Genomic DNA, 23,961 nt, shown 5'->3' on the forward strand with positions numbered 1-23,961 from the left:
AAGTCTTGCAGTGTTTTATTTGTATATGGTAGTTTATATTTCCCTTTCATCTTTTCCATCTCTAGGTCCAGTTGCTCTGCTTCATCTTCTGATTTCTGGTTTATTTGTTCATACTTTGTAGTTGTTGTCTGGGAACTTTCTAGTTGTAGATTTAATTTGGAGATTTGCTCATTTATATTATCTAAATTATTTTTAGTCTCATGATTTTTTTATGTCCTCTTTGTACTGTATGCAACAGTTGTTTGGTGAATTAGTTGTAGTGTAGAGGATATTTCCTTCTGAAAGGTGTTTGTTTTTTCTTGATGCCTCATTCCTGGATATCCTCTAATATCACCAGTCTCAGAAAGAGTAAAACAAAGTTTCCTCTAGTTTCCTGGTCTTTATATGATGTAGCCTTTATAATCCAATAGGTTCCAGAATATGGGTCCAGCCCCAAAAGCAATATTTTATAGTGATCCTTTGTCTCAGGCATCCAAAAATTATCAGTCAGGCAAGGTTATAAATAATGTTCAAAGTGTTCAAAATGTACAACCTCCCTGAAAACAGCTCAAAAGTCTTTCCCAGGCAGACATAATCAAAGGTCAAAATTTTCTTTCTCTCCCAGTAGCTCTTGAGATTAAAAGTCCAAGTTCAGTAGTTGTTTGTAGTCCAAAAATGTCAGGGTGATAAGTATGCCAATATATTTTCCTTTATTGCCAATTGTTCTCCCTTAAGCTAGAAGTCACCAAACAGCCAGGAAGCTAGTTATAGTGCTGTACTCAAATCCACCACTAGATGTCATTGAAAATCCATTTTCCACTCTTAAGACAAAGGATTTTTTTATATTTCACCTCAATATTTTTTTTCCCAAAGAGAAAATCTTAACAATTATCTCAGTTCTCAAATTTATCAAAACTGTATCTTTATGTTACTTTCACTTCAATATTGTGTATTTCTGTCCCCCATAGAAATTAAAATGCTGCTTCTGTTCACATTCAGAGGTTTTTAGCTTCTTGGGAGCCTTTTGCAGGAAATTCAATTGTAAAATAGTGAAGAAAGGATCAATATTCTCACCCAGTTCCAAACATGCTGTTTACAATGTGATAATTGGTGCTTTTCTTTTTTGGTTGTCTGCAGCTAATGGCTGGCCACAAGAATCTACAAGAATGTAACCAGTCTTTCCCCTGCTGGTTTGGAGGGCTTTTCTCAGATCTAACAGAAAGACCGCCATCTCTCCATGATTGACGAGGCACCCCTCCTTCATTAGGCCCTTTTTAGGGCCCCCAGCAGGGCAAAATCTCACCGCAATGTAAAACCGGAAGTCTGAAGGAGGCAGTTCTTAAAGTATCCTAGATCTTAGTCACATAAAACTTCATAAGAAAAAACAGTATTTTGAATTGGTGTCAATCTATTGGCAATTAATGTAGTATTAAGCAATAGGTATCACACACAGTAGAAGCCCTTGTGTGCTAACATCTTGGCCATTTTGTTTTGTACCGGCTGAAGCTTTTAGATCATTTTCAAAGGCAGCTAACATATAGAAGCAAAGAGGGTGTGACCTGCCATCCGTTTTTCTTCATCTACTTTCTTCATTCTTTTTTAATATAAAATTTTATTGATTTTCTATTTCTACAAATCATAGTTGCTTCATAAACAGTGTGTTGTCTGGGTTCATTTTTTTACTTAACAATACATATTAAAATTATCCTGTCTTCTTTTTCTTTGTTCTTCAATATCACTCTGCCAGTTTCTACACATTCTGGTATTTTCTTAATCCCCTCTTCAAGTGATGTTTCTTCACTTTTCAAACACTAAACAAATGCATTTTTTCTGGTATTAATACATATAACATACATACAACATTAAATATATGCTTCGGCATCATATTTTTCTAATATTGTATCTACTAACAATAGTTCTAAATTATAACATCTTTTCTATCCAGTTCATATTCTCAATTTTATTTGCAATTAAAATCACCTTATTAAGCCAATACCCTGTTTTCCCAACTCTTATTTCCATTTTGTTTTCCCTTCAGTATTCAAAATATCTTTATAAATAACAATTTTCTTAACACTAATTACATTAAGGTGAGTAAAAGCTTTCCTTATTGAGAGCCATCCTGTTTTTCCCATCTCATAGAAAAGTACACCATACTAAATATAAACCATATCTTTCTAAATATGATAATCTTTTAATATTTAAAGGTTATCTGTTTCTAGCCATATTCAAATACCTGTTTGATAATATAGGGCCCTATCCAATGGATCAAGTCCTCTATTTTCTTTAGCCTAACTCCAGCTTTCTTCCTTTGCCAGATAGGTTTCCAAATCTGTGTATTTAAATCGTCAAAGAATTTTTCCTCTATTTTTATGGGTACTCTTTGTAGTGTGGAAGGCCATTTAAGTAAGATATTTCTGAGAGGGAGTTCAACCGAATCATATTCAATGAAAAGCTCCATCTTTCCTCCTCCCTCAGCTTTTCTTTTCTTGTTTCCCAGTTTCTAAGACTGGTTTGTATTCCCCCATCTGCTGGGTGGTTTCAGCAGGTTTTGGTCACTTCACATGATCTTGGGACACTGTGACCATCATAAATATGAATTAGTTGCCAAGCATCTGAATGTAAATCACAAGACCCTGGTGATGCTGCAACATTCCAGCTGATTGGTGCTTCTTCAGGGCTCAGCAAAAGCATTAGGATCAGTGCCGAGCTCCAGCTGGAGCCTGGTGCTGATCCTGGCACTTCCACTGTGCTCTCACAGCCCCAAAGAAACGCTGATCAGCTGGAAAGCGGCACTGATCCTGGCGCTTCCGCTGAGCCCTGAGAGCCCTGCAGCTCCAGCCATCTCTCACTCAGGCTTGTGCAGTGCTGCCACCAGTTCAGCTCATTCCCCTACCCCGCTACCACTTTTCTAGGATGGTTACGTACCACCTGCCAGGTGCCAATGTACCACAGGTGGTACCTGTACCACTGGTTGAAAAGCCCTGAACTAAATTACAAAAAGCACAGTGAAAGGTTTCCTAGCTTGGAGATCCATCATTCCAATTTACATTATTTTTTATTTTTTTTTATTGAAAAGTTTTATAAAAAGTTACAATATTATCCCCTTCCCAACCCCCCCAATCCCCCCTCCCCCACTTCCCAAAGCTGATTACAGGGTTACAAATATATAATAATCATAATCTAACTAACATTAATCAACTATATAAAAAACCAAATACATAATACACTTTAACCCGCCTTTAACATAATTACCAACACTCTAAAATACCCAACTTCTAGAAAAAATTTAAATTATAACAATAGCAATCTAAAATTTACTCATAAGCTAAATGGAACTTTTTAGTCCCATATTTTTTCTGAATATAATCTATCCATCTTCTCCAAACCAAAATGTATCTCTCTTGTGAATGATCTTTCAAGTAAGCAGAAATCTTAGCCATTTCTGCTAAGTTTGACACTTTAAGCGTCCATTCCTCTATAGTAGGCAGACAATCCTTCTTCCAATATTGCCCTACCAGTAACCTCGCAGCTGTTATCAAATTCAGCATCAGATTAATTTCTTTAGTGTCACAGTCTGTAATAACACCCAATAAAAATAATTGTGGAGTAAACTTTATCTTTCTCTTAAAAATCTTTTGAATGTTCCACCAAATTTTAATCCAAAAAGCTTTTATATTTCTACAAGTCCACCAAATATGAAAATAAGTAGCATCCAAACTACCACATCTCCAACATTTGGGCTGTAAATTAGAATACATACAAGACAGCTTTTTAGGATCCAAATGCCATCTATAAAACATTTTATAAAAATTTTCTCTTAAGTTTTGAGCTTGAGTAAATTTTACATTTCTAACCCAAATTACCTCCCACACATCCAATGGAATCGGTTCTTGAATATTTTGAGCCCACTTTACCATACAATCTTTCACCAATTCCGTTTCCGAGTCCAATTCTATTAAAGCATTATAAATTCTCTTTATATGCGCTCGAGTTCGATCTTTGATCTGTTTTACCAAATTTTCATCCATCAGCGTCAAACCAACCTTCTGGTCTAACTTCCACCTAACTTGCAATTGAGTATACCGAAACCAAGACTGTACAATATTTTCTTGTTTTAGCTCAGCTAGTGACCTTAATTGCCAGTCACTCCCTTCCAATCTAAGTAATTGCTTATAAGAAATCATATCCAAATTCACACCCATAGATACCCCCTCTATTGCGTGTCCAGGAATCCCCCAAATTGGTATTTTATAATTTAACTTATAATAATACTTTTTCCAAACACGCAATAAAGCACTTCTTAAAATGTGAGATTTAAAGGCCTTATCAACTTTTTTATCATAAATCAAATATGCATGCCACCCATATAATAAATCCCATCCCTCAGTATAGAGTATACTTTTATTGGTCAAATTAAGCCAATCACTAACCAGTGTTAAAACCACTGCATCATAATATAATTTCAAATTAGGCACTTTAAGTCCTCCTCTTTCCCAAGCGTCTTGTAAAATCTTAAGTTTAACTCTCGGTTTTTTCCCTGCCCAGATAAATTTATTAATACCCTTCTGCCATTCATCCAAATTAGCATCTTTTTTCAATATAGGTATCATTTGAAACAAAAAGAGAAACTTTGGTAAAACATTCATTTTAACAGCTGCAATTTTTCCCAACAAAGATAATTGTAATTTTTTCCAATTATTTAAATCCTTTTGTACTTTTGACCATAACATCTCATAATTATTCTTATATAATTTCACATTAGAAGCTGTAATATATACCCCCAAATATTTAACCTTTTTCACAATTTCATAACCTGTCAATTTTACTAACATATCCTTCTCATTCATAGTCATATTTTTAGATAAATTTTTAGTCTTATTATTATTCACCTTAAAGCCCGAAACTTTCCCATATTGTATTATAATTTCCATCAAATCTACAACCGATTGAATCGGTTGAGATAGTGTAACAACCAAGTCATCTCCAAATACTCTTAACCTATAATCATTCTGTTTTATTTTTATTCCCTTTATTTTAGTTGATTCCCGAATTTTAATCAATAAAATCTCCAATGTTAAAACAAACAATAATGGTGACAGGGGACACCCTTGTCTTGTACCTTTTTCAATTTTAAATGCATCTGTTAATCCCCCATTAATTATAATTTGCGCCGATTGTTGTTGATATATGGCCTTAAAAGATTGCAGAAATTCACTAGCATATAACTTTTGATAAAAATCCAAAAAACCCTTTTTAATCAAATTTTGTTGATATGTTTCTTTGCCCTTATATTCTATTTTCTCTATTGTACGTAACCTCTGTTTCTTCCTTAATTGATAAGCTAACCACCTACCAGGCTTATTTGCATTACAAAAAGTATTATGCTTCGCATATCTCAAATTAGTTGCAACCTGATCCACCATTAACATATTAAATTGCTCTTTCAACAAATTAATTGAAGTCCTTAATCTCTTATCTGATGGATTCAAAATAAAAGCTTTCTCCTTCAATTTAATCTCTTCTTCCAATTCTTTACGTTTTTGCATCTGCTTACGCCTATGACCATTGTTCATATAAATCAAAATCCCCCTCATATAAGCTTTACTGGCATCCCAAACCATTTCAATCAGTGTTCCTTTATGCATGTTCAAAACAAAAAACTCTTTTAAATAATCTTTACATTCTTCTGAAAGTACATCATATCTAAATAAATTTTCATTCAACCTCCAAGATCTTCTTATCCCATCTTCCCTAAATAATTCCATCCATACAGGACTATGATCCGACAACGTTCTAGGAAAAATCTTGACATTCTTGACCCTGGAAGTAAGATCACCAGTAACTAAAAAAAGTCAATTCTAGAAAACGATTGATGCCTGTCCGAAAAAAAGTAAAATCTCTATCTTCCAAATTCCGCTCCTGCCAGATATCTCTTAGTTCCAAGTCTTCTTTCAAATCAAAAAAACTTTTAGGCAATTTAGAATAGATAGGAGAATTTTTAGAAGACCTCTTCTTGTCCTTATTTGAATCCAAAACACCATTCCAGTCACCCATCAAAATAACAGATTTATAATCCAATTGAATTAGTTTATCATGTAAAGACTTATAAAATTTTCCTTGCTGTTGGTTAGGAGCATATAATCCAATAATGAGAATCTTCTTGCCTTGTAACAATAATAACATATCTCCCCTGTGGATCAGATTCAATTAACGTAGCAGATAAATCTCTTCTAAAGTATATAACCACTCCACTCTTTTTATCTGGAGCAGATGCTATAAAATGAAGTCCCAACTGAGAATTAAGTATTTTTGATCTTTTGCACAAATATGAGTTTCTTATAAGCAAACAATATCATTTTTATGTTGCTTCAAATAACGAAACACTTTCTTTCTTTTTTGTGGTGAATTTAAGCCATTAACATTCCATGTCAAAAACTTTATCACCATCCTCAGTGACCTGGAACCTCTGGAACGCCCCCTGGAGATCCGCAGTTGGTCTCTTCGGTCGCACCCCTCCCACCGGCTCCATAATAACAGGGCCTTGTATCATAGGCCCAGAATCCATCTTCTGTTTCAGTTGTTCCTTTTCTCTCTGCTTATGCGCCACACGTGTCATTCTCTGGTCTTTTGGATCAGCCTTTAACATCAAACTCTGTTCAGTGGGTTCAGCCAATTGTGCCTTTCCAACAAACTGTGCTGATGCACCTTCAACTTGTTGTTTATCTTCTACTCTTTTAGGCAATGGAGATGGTGGTGAACCTGCTTTCAGGACATAAGTATAAAATTCTTTTGCCTTAGCAATCGTATTAAGTCTATATCTTGTCCCTGCATGATTCACCACTATTCCAATAGGGATCTCCCATCTGAACTGAATTTGTCGATTTTTAAGTTGTCAGACAAAAAACCAAAAACCTTCCTTTTTCTCAACATCTTAGGAGGTATTTCTTTCAAAATTATAATATCTTGACCTGCAATCTGAAATCTCTGTTGATAAAAGGCCTGGATGATCTCATTTCGAAGTGACCTCTTAGAAAAATAAATCACCACATCTCTAGGTAAATTCTTCTGCCTCGCAATCCAGGAATTGACCCTGAAATTTTTTTCCACCTCCCTTGATAACTCCTTAGGATCCCATCCCAAGATTGGAGCAATAACCTTAATCACCTTTTCCAGTAATTCCTCAGGGGTTTTCTTTCAACCCCCTTATTCTCAGAGCAAATTCCATTTCTTTAAATTGTGAAATCATCACCTCATCCTCAATTTTATCAATTTTATTTTCTGCTTTAGCAATTCTATCTTCAAGTCTTTCACTATTTTCCACAACCTCATCCACGCGGTCATCTAAACGTTCAATATGTGCAGCCAGCCCTTGAAATGCAAACAAGATGTCTTCTCTCATCTCTCTATTTTTAAACTCAAGAAGGTCAGCTACCTCTTCCTTTATTTGTAAAGTCATTTCTTGTGCCTGCAACTTCAAAGCATCCTGCAGGTCTTTAAGTGTAAGTGCTGGTGGTGGAGGAGAGGGTGGAGGGGATCTGGGTTTTACAGTAGATTGAATAACAGGAGAAGAGATTGAGGTTTTAGAAACAACAGGAACTGCCTGCTGTCTTGAAGCCATTTTCACTTGCTACAAATCACTTTCTCTTATCACTTTCACTTTCCCTCTGCACTCCGGAGGGAAAAAAAAATCCAAAAAAAAGGAGAGGAACTCTTAATAACAATAATAATAAGAAAAAGAAATTTTTTAAAAAATTTTTTAACAAAGTCTTCATAATTTATTCTTTTAAAAAGAAAAAACATTTCGGTGCCATTTTTTTTCCTTTTCTTCAAAGTTTAATTTATAAATGGAGAAGATTAAAGCACTTTGAGTTAAAGTTCTGAATACTTGCAACTTTACTCCTCCTGGTCAACTCTGTCTGCTTTAAAAGCATACATAAATCACTATAATCTGCAGATGTGGATGCAGCGTCTAGCTTCACTCCTCCACAGAGCAAAGGCATCCTGGACTCGGAGAAAGCCTCGGACTCCGTGGGAGCTCTCACCCTCCGACCCCCAGATAATTCTGGGAGGTCTTGGGGAGCTCTACCACTATCCGAGAAAGCTCACGTCCCCCTCTTCTCCCGAGCCGTGGAACAGCTGATTGTCGCCATCTCTGCGGCTCCAACGAAGCCTCAGGGTGGGCGGCCAGAGAAAAGCCACCATTCAGCGCGGCGTAGCCACCAGAAGTCCCATTCCAATTTACATTATTGATTAGATTGTGAAATTGTTACCCAGTAATTCCAGAGATAGAAACATATGTAATATTATTATTTTATCTTTACAGTGGCACAGAAGATTGTTTCAACCAGAAAAAAACAGCAGCTTTCAATAGGTCCTTGCAAATCATTACCAAATTCTCCAAGCCACTCATCAGTATGTTCAACCCAGGTCTCTGCAGTACATATTAGCCAGGTATGGAATTGCATTCATTAATTTTACTGGTAGATTAAGATTGGGTATAAGTACTTTTTGTGATTCTGACAATGGATATTTTCACTTCTCCATTGAATGGCTTGAACTATTGTACTTGTTACCTGATTTGAATTAACATTTTATTTGTAAGTGGTTTATTTCTAAATAATTATCATTTTTAAAAATCATCAGAAATATTCCCAAAGTGGGATACATTGATTTTGCCTTGAGATTCATACAGTAGGTAAAACTGAGACATAGTGGAATGATTCCTAGAATTAGATACAGTAATTTAAAAATACAATTTGATTAAAAGGATTTCATGCAACAGAAAGAAAATTGTTGAACTATATATTAAAAGGTCCATAGTAGCTGCAAATCATAGAATTCTGCAGTTGGAAGGGGTCATTTTTGCCACTGAGTTCAGTGCTAGAATCCAGATTGAAACCTGTGTAATCTATGAGTGATAGCATCAGCTTGAGATTTCAGTAAAAAGAAACCAACCATCTCTCTGGGTGATTGCCTGCACTCTTGAACTCTTGTTACTATTACAAAATTACTCTAACTCAAACCTATAATTCTGTAGCCTTCTGTCTGGAACAAGAGAATTCTTCAACATGAGTTTTGACATCCCTCCTCTCCACCCTGCCCCAATTATCTTTTCTTAAGGCTAAATCTATCCAGCCCATTCTATTTTTCAGAATCCTTCATAAAACATTGTGCCCAGAACTGCACACAATATTCAAGACAGGATCTAATTTTAAAAAAAACAGAAGAGAATGAAATAATTATATGATAAATCAATGCAACAAAAGGTGTAGTAAAGAATAGAAATTATTGGACAGCCTTGTGCTTTCCTTTTTAACTAATCTCAGTTCTCCTTTTTTCCTTCATTGTTGTCCTCTTCTATCTTTTTCCCTTCTTGAGCCAATTGCCCCTATTAAACAATTATTTCAACTTTATATAAGCAAATAAGTTACCATTCACATAATACCAATGCTCACAAAGTAGGAGAAAAATACATTATTCTATGTAATCATATCATGAGCTGAAAAAGAGGCAAAAAAGCAGTAACAACATGGTGAAATTAAAGGAATCTTCCAGAATTTCACAACAGCCATCTAATTTATACATATTAACAAGGTATTAGCCTCATTAATTAACCCTTCTCATACATGTAGGGTTGCTTAACCTAACAACGACTTTGTCAGATGAAACCCATCAAAAGAACTTCGAGGCAAAATTCTTCGTTAAAGAACATTTAGTCAAGAAACAAAGTTTCGGCACTAAAGGAGGAGAAGAGAAAATGGCTGCATTTTCATGAGTTGTCAAAGCAGGAACATCCAATGCTAGCAGCATTGACAGACTTCTTCTGGTTTTGAATTTTATAGTTCTGTTAACGTAGACAAGAATTGCATCTCCCTTTTCTACAGCTATATTACACTGCTGGTTTATATTCATTTTTGCAATCAACTACAATTTCAAATCTTATTATGTCCAACCAGCTATTTCCCTGTCCTGTATTTATGCATCTGAATGCTGTTCTTTTAAATTTCATTCTATTATCTTTGGCTAATTTCTCCAGCTTATAAAGATTGAGGGGTCCTTGGTGCTCTCTGAATTTGCTTGCTTTTTTGCAGACATTTCATTACCCAAACTAGGTAACATCGTCAGTGCTAGTAAGGAGTGCTGGCGGAGAGGTGTTTGGGTCTTTTTGTTCCTTTTTGGGCTGGGTGATAGTCTCTTTTGCATAATCTATAGATGTTGTTAATGTCTGTGTGTCTATTTGTCAGAGTGCCAGGCTTATAGACATTCCCTGGTGTTTTGGGTGTCTCTAGTTGGTGTTTGTGGATGCGTCTGCCAGTCTTCTGCCTGTTTGTGCTACATAGTGGTTGCCACTATGTAGGACAACAGGCAGAAGACTGGCAGAACGCATCCACAAACACCAACTAGAGACACCAAAAACACCAGGGAATGTCTAGAAGTGGTTGTTGCAGTCCTTACATTGCATGTTATAATGTTTTACAACATACAGTGTAAGGACTACAACAACCACTATGTAGGACAAATAGCCTGAGGACTGGCATAACGCATCCACAAACAGAAGACATGATGATTTTTTTTTAGTTTCAACAGATTTAACCATAGATTCAATTAGAAAAGTAGGAGACTCCTAGACCAAGCCAAGTCTAAAAATGCCAGGGAATTTCTAGAAGCCTGGCACTCTGACAAATCAGAAACTGCAAGCTCTGCAAAAACTAAAGTAGTGCTTTATTTGGGGCTTTGAAAGCTCCTAGTTTAATATAACTTAAGTTTCTAGATGTTTGGTGAGAGGGATAGGAGCAGTATTATTATAGCTGCTAGTGTGAGTAGGAGTAGAGGGGTTTTTTGTGTGCAATTAGTGTAATTGTTAAAGCTCAGAAATTAACATTGGAGTTGGTTATGGTTTCGATAATGGTGCCTTCTGAATAGAAGCCTGACAGGAAGGGTATACCCATTAATGAAAGGCTGGCAATGGTAGTGAATGATGAAGTTATTGGTGTGGTTTTTAGGAGGTTGCCTGTTATTTGGACATCTTGTTCATTATTTAGACTATGAATAAATGAGCCAGAGCATAGAAAAAGAAGTGTTTTAAAGAAAGAGTGTATGGTTATATGGAAAAAGGCTAAGGTACGTTGGTTTAATCCTAGCATTGTTATTAAGCCTAGTTGGCTTGTGGTTAATAGTGCGATGATTTTTTTAAAAAAAAATTAATTGTGTGATTGCTGTGGCAGCTGCAAATATGGTTGTTGTTGCCATAGTGCTTGAGTGAAGCTAACCCTAATCCAGTAGTGGCGAACCTTTTAGAGAACGAGTGCCCAAACTGCAACCTAAAACCCACTTACGTATCCCCGGGTGCCAGGTGGGCATGGGCCGCTGGTTGGGTGTGGCCTGCCGGGTGGGTGTAACTATGGGGGTCATGCCAGACTGGGTGCGCGTGGCCAGGGTGGGCGTGGCCAGCTCAGTGTTGCTCTTGGGGAGGGATGCCTGTGCAGGCTTGGCATGGTTGGGGGAGATCCAGGGGGTCTCTGGCAGGTGGGGCATCTTGCTCAGCTGATGGCTTGAGGGGAAGGGGGCAGCTACACCCCCTCCCAAATGCTGCTGTCTCACAAAAGCAGGATGAAAAATCCAAAAAGTGACAAGGAAAAAAGTTAAAACAGAAGAGTGTCTCGTGATGGTTTTCTTCCTTGTGGGGTGGGGTGGGGTGGGGTGGGGGGAGGCTCCTGAGCCCCACAGCTCTTCTGAGGGGGGGAAGAGGAGAGTGGGGAGGATCTGTGCTGGGATCGTTGCTCCTTGTGCCTTCTGCTGCCCACCTGTGCTCTTCTGCCGCAGATGCCACGGCTCCCCTTGCCTGGCAGGACAGGGGAGCACTCGCACACAGGGACGCACATGGGACTGCTGCCTCGCTTTCTGTGCCATGTTGGGGCTGGGCTGGACTGGGCTGGGTGTGGTGCCTGCATGCTGCTTCTTCCCCTGCGGACATCAGGAGTGCCCACCTTACCTACCAGTCATCCTGGGGCAGCTGCCGGTGTCCGGCGCTCTCCAGCAGCATTGGGCAGGAGGCAGAAAATGGCCAGTTTCGTCATGACACTTTGCGTATTGCACCCATTGCTGCTGCAATGCGGCTCAGCTGAAAGTGGCTGAGCCCCACCCATCATGCCGATCGCCCTGCTGCCACCATTTCCCACCCACCCACCACGCGGATTGCCCTGCCATCGCTGCCATTTCCCCCCCCACCTCACGGATTGTGCTGCCGCTGTTTCCCCCCCACCTGCCGCATGGATCGTGCCGCTGCTGCTGCTGCCGCCATTTCCCCCCACCCGCCGCATGGATCACCCTGCCGTCACCACTGTTTCTCCCCCACCCGCCGCATGGATCGGGGTGCCGCTGTTGTTTCCCCCATCCCCCGCAGGGATCACCCTGCCGCTGCTACCACTTGGAAAAAGCCTTTGCCAACTGGCTCTATGGCTGCAGAGCAATTTCACGTCCTGTGCCCCTCACGGACAATCCAGGCAGCAGAGATCGTTTCCAAGCCTTCAGAGCTTGGATCAAGGCCGTGGGGTGATTTGGCGGCACCCCAAAGGCCCGATCCAGGCTTCGGAGGCCTGGAAAAGGCCTCTGCCTCCTGGATTGGCTGGGGGGGGCGAAATCGCTCTGCATTATAGAGCCGGGCAGCAGAGGCCTTTTTCAAGCCTCTGGAGCTTGGACCAAGGCTGTGGGGCAATTTTGCGGCCCTCAAGCAGCCCGATCCAGGCTCCGAAAGCCTGGAAAAGGCCTCTGCTGCCCGAATCAGCCATGGAGAGGGGTGCGAAATCACTCTGCAGCCATAAATCTGGGCGGCAGAGGCCTTTTCCAGGCCTCTGGAGCCCGGATCGGGCTGCTGGCAGTCTGCAAAAATTGCTCTGCAGGCATACCTGGACTCATGCTGGCAGCTGCCTCCACCCTCCAGCCCAGATCCGACCAGCTCTTGCAGCTGCTCCCTGACTCCCAATGTAGAGAGAAAGAGAGTGAGAGCGCACATGGAGAGGTGGAGGGGAGCAGCCTGGCCCCACCTACTTCTGGGGTGATGGCGTGCATGCCCACAGGGAGGGCTTTGCATGCTGCCTGTGGCACACGTGCCATAGGTTCACCACCACGGCCTTAACGGAAATCAGCATAGATTAACTCCAAGGTTAAGATCAGGCCAACAATCAAGTAAACAATACCCCAATCAAGAAACTGCCAAAGAAGGAAACAGCAAACAGTCTAACCAACACTGACAGGGAAGCCACTAGAACAGGGATGTCAAATTCAATTTCATTGAGGGCCGCATCACCATTGAAGTTGCCCTCAGGGGGCCGGGTGGGTATGGCCAGGGTGGGCGTGGCTAGAGTGCGTATGGCCTACTGGGTGGGTATGGCCAGCTCTACATCGTTCGCATCAAGAGTGCCTATGGGGGCCTGGGCAGGAGTGGGACAGATATGAGGGTCTCTGGCAGGAAGAGGGTCTCTGGGCCAGGGCCAAGGCAGTGGGGGCCATTCCCTCACTGTTTCCAGGATGGCTTCGTGGGCCACATGAAACCACTTCGCGGGCCAGATCTGGCCCCCGGGCCTTGTGTTTGACATGTCTGCACTAGAATATAAACTGACAATAAACTGTCTTACTAGCACTGATGATGTTATCTAGTTTGAATAAAGAAATGTCTGCTAGAAAACAAGCAAGCTCAGGGAGCACCAAGAGTTCATGTCAACCCTGAGCTACAAATATTCTTTATTAGTATTATAAAGATTGTTTTGAATATTATTTCTTACCCACCTAAAATCTGTATTTTTGATAACATTCCCTGCCCTTTCAACAAAATTGTTAATAAAAATAATGAAGAGTTGACCATACAAGATTATCTTTTATAGCCTCTCCTCAGTATAATGTCAAATTAGCAAACATTGCTTTTTGAACACAATTTTATGTTTCTACTTGCTTGTCATGCCATTAAACCTACATTAATTAATTTACTATCATTATCAATAGTACTTTGTCAAAGGCTTAGCTGAAATCAAGGTATATTATGTCTGCAATATTTCTAAGAGGGCATTTTTGGGGTAGGCACCAGGTTAGAAACAAATAATGAGCTGCTCCTACCTTAGATACAAAACCAGGTGGGTGACCTTGGGCTAGTCACTCTCTCAGACCTAAGAAGAAGGCATGGGCAAAGCACTTCTGAAAATCTTACCAAGAAACTGCAGGGTCTCGTATAGACATTCACCAGGAATCAATGCTAACTTGAACACACACACACACACGGAAAAGTATTCCCATTATTTTTAAGGATATTACTAAGAAAAGAATAAATGTTGTGAGATACTTTATTGTGCCTGCCCTAACATAGTGGAGGAATTAATAAAAGCCAAGTTGTTTACAAATAGACTTTTAAATTGGCTTGAAAATATTAAATAATATTGATCAAACATTACTCATGAAATGGGGTGCTACAGGATATTCATTTTTTTACTCTTAAATGTTTGGAAGAAGAGGGGTAATATTTATTTATCACATTTTTAACTCACATAAAAGAACATAAAAGCTAGAAAACAGAAACAAAATTCTTAATAGTCTGAAAACTGGGCTGGAAATATCAGAATAAAATTTAATAAAGAGAAATGCAAAGTTCTTTACTTGAACCAAAAGAAGCCTAGAAACACCATAAGAATAATAATGATTATTATTAATGGTTATCAGATCACAAACTGAATGTGAATCAGCAACCTGACTGCTAAAAAGGGAAATGCAGTTTTAGGTTGCATTGATACAAACAATTTCCAAATCATAAGTAATAGCAGTTGTATTCAGTATGCTAGCCACTATTTCATGTTCTGAGTAATAAAATTTAATATTCAAAAAAATGAAATAATTGCAGAGAAGTGAAATTGAGATAACCTGGGAATTTAAAACTAAGTCTGATCAAGTAAATTTCCTTCTCTTTCATTTCTACATAAATTCTGTAGTTATATGTCTATATATCAAGGGACGCGGTGGCTCAGTGGGTTAGGACGCTGAGCTTGTCGATCAGAAGGTCGGCAGTTTGGTGGGTCGAATCCCGACTGCCGCGTAACAGAGTGAGCGCCTGTTACTCGTCCCAGCTTCTGCCAACCTAGCAGTTCGAAAGCACGTAAAAATGCAAGTAGAAAAATAGGGACCACTACGGTGGGAAGGTAACAGTGTTCCGTGCGCCTTTGGCGTCCAGTCATGCCAGCCACATGACCACGGAGACGTCCTCGGACAAGAGCTGGCTCTTCAGCTTTGAAATGGAAATGAGCACCAGCTCCTAGAGTCGGAAACGACTAGCACGCATGTGCGGGGGAACCTTTACCTATGCCTATATAACAGAGAATATCATTCTTTCTGATGAAAGATTTCTTTAATTCCCTTTCTGTGTATGATGCAGTTATTCTATCATTAGTTACCACTGGAATGCAAAGAGAACTAAAGATGCTTATTAACTATGCTTAACAAACTATTTACTGTTAATTATAAAGAAGACAAAGGTGTCCACTTTGGCAATTAAAAAATAATATCCTATGGGATCATGATGGTGGGAACATGATCAAGTAAAGGTGAGTTCTTCAAGCTCAGTAAGGCATATGTAAAGCATTCCCCATAGCAAACCCAACAGTCTCTAGATTCTACTATCAAAGAAGTGGCTGTTAACAACCTTAATGTTTATGGACCAAATAGTTCCCCTTGTTTCAGATAAATATATGGTCCTCAATAGAAATAAAATGTAAATGGCAATGTTCCTGCTAACTGTATATTCATAATCATTATAGAATAATGGATGTGAGTTACTGGAAAACAATGTCCTCCTATTTTTTTTAATGTAGCAGTTTGATAGAGGAGACAATTAACAGAGGGGTAGTGAGCTCCTCTTCATAGGATGTGTTCAAATAGAAGTTAGAAAGCCATAAGCTTCAATTTGGATTGCTCTACTGATGGACGTGATGGCCAAATACCCCTGTCTAGTTCTATGAAGGCTTGAGCACTTTCCCTGTAATTTCCTCTTTTCTTTTTCTGTGTATGGTGTATAGCTTACCACTCTGACTACATGAGAACTAATATATGAAGGAATTATTTGTTCTGTATGTGGTGGTGAAGTAGCTTGTATGTCTCAGTGACACTATGAGCTATGCTTTTGGGAATGTACACATTCCCAGAAGGGTCATTCAAAAACAGGGGTGTCAAACTGCCGGCCCGTGGACCAGATGCATCATGACGAAACTTTGCCCACTCCATTGCCGGCAAGGGGGAAGAAGTTCACATGACGTTACGAGTTTGACATGTCTGTTCAAAAGGATCAGACCAAGGGTGATCCACTGGAGAAGGAAATGGCATAAAAGACACAGAATAATTTAAATCAGATAGAACTGTGTTCCCCCTGCCCCAAACACTGGGATAGAATGGGACTGGGTCTGAGTGATTGTTGTTTACTGGACAGTATTACCTTATGGTGCTGGCAATTGTTTTTTGTATAGTGGTTTTTATTGTTTTTTATTGCTGTTGATATGAGCTATCAAGAGTTATAGCTATTAATGAATAAAGGGTATCAGTTTATTTAGTCATTCAATTCTGGGGTTATAATTGAGTGCTGACTTCAACATGCTATTGTCCACAATAATGGCTACTCCATTTCTCCAGTGCTTTTCTTGTCCACAGAAGAAGATGCTACTTTTCTGATGTGAAGTGATCCATTTTAGGCAATTTTAGATTGCAGATTCTAAGAGTATCAGTACTCTTTGGGTATTTTTATGTTAACAACATGAAGTTTTCCTTAGTTCACAGTTCTGACATTCCATGTACAAATGGTACACATGTATCTGTTGTATCAGAATTTGTTTTACCTTTGGCCAAATCAGCCGTGCAGCCTTACATTAAATAGAGGGAAAGAGAAAGAAATTTGAAAATTAACTTAAGAAGAATATAGACGGAAACAATCTTGGCTTAAAGATTGCCTTTTAATTCCAAGAAGGAGAGTGATAATGTTGTCTTTATATAGAAATTCTATATATATTTAAAAATCCTGTGTTGTAGTAGGAAATACAATCAAGAATTTGGTTTTCTTTCTGCTAATATGAATTTTAATCATTGCAGACCCATAATGGAGGAGGGAGTTTAAGTGATTATTCTTCCTCTGTCCCATCTACTCCAAGCACCAGTCAGAAGGAACTACAAATTGATGTTCCACCTACTACTAATACTCCAACACCTGTTCGTAAGCAGTCCAAGCGCCGGTCCAACCTTTTTACAGTGAGTTGACAAAAAGATATTTGATTTCTGTTGACTGATGTCAACAAATGACTCTGCTTGTTTGATCATGTTATTCTAATCAATAAGCTAACTTCAAAAATCATCTTCGAAGACTGGCTTCTCCTTCCCTGTAGTTAAGAATAACCTCAGTTTGGATGTGATAAAAATATCTAAATTCATTTTTTCTTATTTTGTATGATCTTTATCATGGTTCTGGGATGCACTGAAATTTATATAGAATGAGGGAAAAGAGTAGTCAATTCATACTTCTATCATATACTAAATTCTGACCTCCCGGTTAGACTACTGCAATGCCCTCTACATGGGGCTGCCCTTGAGGACCACCCGAAGGCTTCAACTGGTGCAGAATTCAGCTGCGCGAGTTTTGATGGGAGCTTCCCGATACTCCCGTGGAACACCTCTTCTCCGTGAGCTGCATTGGCTTCCGGTTGCCCTCCGGGTGAGATTCAAGGTGCTGGTAATGACCTATAAAGCCCTAAATGGCTTGGGTCCGGACTATCTAAGGGAACACTTGCTGCCGGCATCATCTTCCCATCGTCCTGTGCGCCCCTACAGGGAGGGCCTTCTCAGGGTACCGCCGGTTAATGAATGCCGGCGGGTTATTCCCAGGGGAAGGGCGTTTTCTGTGGGTGCGCCTGCCCTATGGAACCAACTACCCACAGAACTTAGGACTGCCCTCGACCTTCGCTCATTTCGCCGGGACCTGAAAACTTGGCTCTTCGATCTGTTTGGTCCAGACTGTGGGGTTGTTAATTTAACTGGGTTTTAGATTTACTCTTGGGGCTTGAATTTAATTTAATTGTTTTATTTGTTTTTAATTTTTTTGTATTCATGGTTTTAACTGCCCTGTAAACCGCCCTGAGTCCTATGGGAATAGGGCGGTATACAAATCCAATATAATAAATAAATAAATATTCAGTGCTACATATTCTACCTTTGAAGCAACATAATCTTGTTTTCAGGAATTGCAGCACTTGGCCCCAGTGGGTGAGAAAAAGATTGGCTGCTAGGTATTACAGATTGGGGACTTGTTCTTAAAGATTGTCAATTCTTTGACCTATTTAACCAAATTACACCTTCTACTATTCTTTTCTATGGAAGGCAGTTCCATGTATCTTCTATGGGAGACAGTACCATGTGTCTGCAAATGAAGTCAATTATTCCGAATAGAACCTACTGGGACAAAAACAATTAACATGGTTTGACATCTTGTAAGGCAGGGGTGTCAAACTGCCAGCCTGCGGGCCAGATGCATCATGTGGAAGCCGCACCTAACCCATTGCCAGCAATGGCAAAACCGTCCCGATACATTGTGCAACGTCACATGACATCACAAGTTTGACATGTCTGTTCTAAGGTGATCCCTGCTCCTTTTTGTTTCACATGTGGCTTAAACCTACAGACATGACTGTAGAAAACTAATTGAGGACTAATTGACTGAGAAGGGTCATTGTATATTAAACCTTTTAGCTGATGAGTATGTGTTGAGTTTTGAGCATTTCTAGAAAAAGATTTATTGGTTTTGAGCATTTCTAGAGAAAGAATTATTGGTGTGCCTAGAATAAAGTTCTAACAGCACAAGTGTGGTATAAATGAGTTTCAGATGAGAGCTTAAAAATACCTCTTGAATTTGGGAGGAACAAAATTTTCTAGTTAGTACACATGGAGAGAAATACTGCAAGTGAACCACTAGTTGGAAATAGTATTTTTTTACAGCCTACATTGTTTCATGTATCTAAAAAACTCTTACGTTAGTTTGCTCATTTTGCCTGCATCTCAACATGGCCAAGTCTGCAGTTGTTTGCAATCTTCTCCGTTTATAGATAATTTTCCAATTTCCCAATGATTCATGTCCATTTGTTAGGTGTTATGTGCTCCTGATCACTTTCCTTTATGACCAGAGGCAAGCTCGCCTGACCAATAACCAGCCAAGACACAGTGAAGGCCTTTTGTTTTGTTTATTGCAATAAGCGGGAGAAAAGCTATCAAAGCTTGGTTCTCTCCAAAGTTCCAACCCAAAATATTCCCTTCTTTATACCACCCTGTCCCAGCCGCCATATCCCTCCTCTTTCACCATTGGCTGAAGTACTATGAGGTTAGACTCTTTCCGAGTGCCCCCTACATATTTATGCTACATACTAAATCATACATCACATGTACATTAAAATTAAGAGATAATTTATGCAAGGTGTGTCAGTTAATATTAATCAACTAATTGCACATGCTCAGTTGCCTGACTTCTTCCCCCCCTTTTTATGACTTCTTAGAAAAATAGGTTCTTTCCTGTTTTGCTAGTTATGTTCTCTTACAGCTCCTTTTCCCATTCTGAAGACCCAGATAACAATTTTGCCTATGTGTTTCTTTTACATCCTTTATGCTTTCCTTTCCTGTTTCCCAGCCATTATAGTTGCTTCTCCACTCAGTAAATTTCCACTACAGCAAATTCAATTTTAATTTTTTCTTTCAATATAAATTTTTTGAAGACTTTTCCTTTACTTCCATCATTAGGCAATCTTTTTGAATCCCTTCTTAGTTTCATGGGCATGTATAAACTTCTTTCTGAAGGCCTCAGAGAGCTAGGCATGGTAATACCATACACGTCAACAATAAAGAGCACATCCAACTAAATATTTGAAGTTTCAATAAGACAGGTTATCCAGTTCTTATGTAATAATGTTTTAATCATGTCCTAGTCCATTGGAAAGGGACGCGGTGGCTCAGTGGGTTAGGACGCTGAGCTTGTCTATCAGAAGGTCGGCAGTTTGATAGGTCAAATCCCGAGTGCCACGTAACAGAGTGAGCGCCTGTTATTTGTCCCAGCTTCTGCCAACCTAGCAGTTCGAAAGCACGCAAAAATGCAAGTAGAAAAATAGGGACCACTACAGTGGGAAGGTAACAGCGTTCTATGCGCCTTTGGCATCTAGTCATGCTGGCCACATGACCACGGAGACGTCCTTGGACAAGCGCTGGCTCTTCGGCTTTGAAATGGAGATGAGCACCGGCCCTTACCTTTTAGTGCATTGGATTCTAATTGTAAGTATTTGAGACAGTAATCAATATAGGGGCTATTTACCTTTCCTGCATGAGAAACTAGCATTTATATTTATTTTAGTTGCACAATGTAAATAGTGCATATATTTGTTACATTTTACCCCCCTTTTCAGTATTGCTGAAATGAAGATTAAATATTTGTATGTGGAAATATGTGGAAAAAGTCAAACATTTTAATGGGTGTACTTAGTTTTTTTATACAATTTCATAATTGAATGGTTACCCAGAAGTCTGTATATTCATATTAGATTTCAAAAGAGAAAACTTCTAAAACTGAGGAGCTTGGTTAAAAAAAAATGAAGACAAAGGATGATATATTGAAGCAGTATTTATTTGCTATGTAATTTTATCTTAATCCACTAGATGTCATTGTGAGTCAAAGAATATAGCAGAAGTGAGGCAAACTAGGAAAGGATGACATTTAAAACTATACTTTTTTATTCAGACTTCTTTAAGAATTTTTGGAAATAATGTACATTGAGGTTCAATATTTCATGGGGCTTCAACGAAGAGAAAATTAGATGAGAGACATGGATTCTTCTAAATAAATTTATATCTATAATGCAGCATACTTGTTTTGCAGAGATGCTGTTAAATTTTAGAATTAAATTTGGTAGTACTAAGAAGAAAAACAAATACAGTAAAATGAGGTACATTTGCAATAATAAGAAAGATTAGAAAATAAGACATTGACTTTTTGTACTAGCTTTGAAATATCAAGGTTCTGTTTTGCATATTGTAAGAAAATATTATCATAGTCATTTTTTATTTAAATAAAAATATTATAGCACAATAAGGAAGTAAAACTGATGAGAAAATTTTTAAAAAAATTCTGTTTTCTAGCTTGTTCAGTTCTTGTCAGCAGTACCAGAATTGTCAAGGGCTTCAAAATTTCAGTCTTTTGCACTGGCAGGTAAACTAGCTGTATTAACCTGATATATTAACAAAAAAGAAATAGTAAGAAATACTATTTTTCTAAGAATTTATAAACACTGTCATCAGTTTTTATAGATTCTTAGACAAAATAGTATTTCTTAATATTTATTTTTTTGTTAATACAGTTTTGAAAAGTCAAAGTGGCATCATTTGCTTAGTTATTTGTCACTTGCCTTCTGAATACTTAATAAAAATTAAACTATGATTAAGCAATATGAAACAATCCATACAACACAGCATTATGTAGAGGAACTTAGAAATTACCATGGTATGAAATACTGTTAAGGTGGGATTGGAGAAATGATTATATAGTGCAGAGATTGAGTGGAAGGGTGAGAAATGACCACAGAATAACCCCACCTTGATTTTGTTAATTTAATGTAGGACAGGTAGAAGCTTGGAAAACTTTCAAGATTATTTTGTTTTACCTTATTCTAATAAAGCAATATTCCTGGAATCACTGTGGTGTCTGTCTCTTAACTGAGCCTACTTTGAAGGGCTATTGCATTTAATAGTAGAATATTAGTATTAAAATAATGGAACTGATGGTAAAAAGGAATAATATGGTAATAATGGTAAAAAGGAATAATATTCTTATAGTTGTCTCTTGCTAAACAGTATTTTCTGCCTGGGGAGAATTATGGCTTAATTCCTTAGATATTAAAATTGAATACCTGAATACCTCCTTTTATTTATTAAAAATAGTTGATACTAGGTTCATCAAGCAAAGACTTTTTTACTTGGTTTGGCAAGGCTTTAAGGCAAAGAAATGATGTGACTTTCCTCAGTGAGGTACTCTGAGTTGCTTCAAAGCTTTAACTGTCTATTGCAGGGGTGTCAAACTGCTGGCTTGTGGGCTCGTTGCATCATGCGGAGGCCGTGCCCACCCCAACTCCGGCAATGCAAAAAAAGTCACGATATGTCGCGACATGTTGTGACACAGTGAGTTTGACACCCGTGGTCTAATAGAACTGCTGGAGAAGGCAATACAGCTGCTTTACTCTCTTCGAAGAAAGGGGGAGGCAGGCTCAGTGCAAACTTCAAAAAGGTGCTCTATATTAGCAATAATTGAAACAAGTCATCTTTTGGAAGTACTGCAAAACCATAGTTTCCGTATCTAATTACATATATGGTGGTTTAATTCAGTTCAAGAACAGTAATAATTATTTTTTTATTCTTGTGAGTTATTTTACAGGCATGAATTATATCAAATATTCTATTCTGTATTGATATTGCTCCAGTTGTGCTTATTATGAATTCACCTTTTCTGATATATATTAAGTTATAGAGAAAATATTCTATCTATTCCAAAATCTTAAAAAAACTCTTGAAACATGATTATGTATGCTGCTTCAGCCAACAATCTTTGAGAAGGTGTACAAAAGTCATTGCTTCCTAGCATACATTATTTGATACCATCATAACTGAGAAGTTATGTAATAATTATAGCAGCAGCTACAAAATTATTTTTTTATCATAATAGATATAAAAATAACTGCAAATGAAAGTACTATTCCCCAAATTTTACAGCCATGGCTAAAACATAATGTTGGTTATATATGACACAAGGCTGTAAATGGGAAACATGAACCGATTCTGGTTATAATATTTACATTCTTAATTTTCCAGGCTTGAGTGGTATGGTGTGTGTGTGTGTGTGTGTGTGTGGGTGGGTGGGTGGGTGGGTGGGTGGGTGAAAATAAAAAATATTAAATGCTTGCTGTCAAATAGATACAGTAATTCCATCAAATAATTTTGAGTAAGTGATTTTGACAGCTTTATGGGGAAAGTTTATACTGTAATATCTGATTTAGTAATTTTGAAATTGGCAAAGTCAAAATCATAACTGAGAAAATCACTGTAGATTGAAGGCGATTTTAGAATGAACTTTTATTATTAAAAAAACCTTATTAAAATATTCAAAACTGTCACTCTGGAATTTTTTGCTAATATTTTGTTTCCTCTTTAAAGAGATGCTGTTCTAGTGACAGTGTTATAAGGGAAATATTTTTAAAAAACCAAAAAGGATGATTAATAAAAGCATAGAAGGCTCAAGCATCATATTGATTTGATTTCTTAATTTAACAGAAATTAAGAGTATGATCATTCAATATGACTGTCTAAACTTAAAGCTTTAGCTGAGTATTCCTATGGATTAATCCAGACAGTAGTGCAAGCTGCTGGTTCCTAAAGGAATGCATTAGTTCAAAGCATAAAATGTAAGCATAATTCTTAAGTTGTGTGTGTAATGGGAAGACAGTTATGTTGGGAGTATTTTGTTGTTCAGAAGGCCAATTCCTTTTCTCTTAATTCATTCTCAGAAATATGAAGGTAGTTTTGCTTGGCATTCAGATATGAATTTCTAATATGGATTTTTCAAGGCACACTCTGAATGTATTGTAGAAAATATTTGTGGTTTCATATCAGTTGTGTTTTAGTAGCATTCAACTGTGTGCTGGATATCACTGGCACATACACCTCATATGAAAGCCACATGAAAATGTTTCTCTGTTTTCAGTATTGTGTGAGTAATGTTCCTACTGAAAACTAATGGAGTGAAGTTGTCAGTATAGTTATTAAGGAGGATGACTTCATAATAAAATAAATCTGTCACTTCAAGCTTTCCTTAGCTGACAATAATAGAGGAGGATATGAAGTTCCCTTTATATAGGATTATATGTATTTGTTGCACAGCAGTGAGAA

General features: G+C 38.2%; 1 protein-coding gene across 1 annotated transcript in view; it reads left to right on the forward strand.

Annotated features, from left to right (window-relative positions):
* Positions 1-23,961, forward strand: part of AGAP1 (ArfGAP with GTPase domain, ankyrin repeat and PH domain 1) — a gene marked incomplete at its 3' end in the record, with an annotated part of 256,453 nt that overhangs the window by 116,970 nt on the left and 115,522 nt on the right. Inside the window, exons 7-8 of the mRNA XM_083350931.1 lie at positions 8,306-8,433; positions 17,095-17,250. Of these exons, the coding sequence (XP_083207057.1) occupies positions 8,306-8,433; positions 17,095-17,250 (284 nt within the window). The remainder of the gene's footprint in view (positions 1-8,305; positions 8,434-17,094; positions 17,251-23,961) is intronic.

This window comes from Vipera ursinii, assembly GCF_947247035.1.
Source record: "Vipera ursinii genome assembly, chromosome: 1".
In the NCBI taxonomy this organism is placed as follows: domain Eukaryota; kingdom Metazoa; phylum Chordata; class Lepidosauria; order Squamata; family Viperidae; genus Vipera; species Vipera ursinii.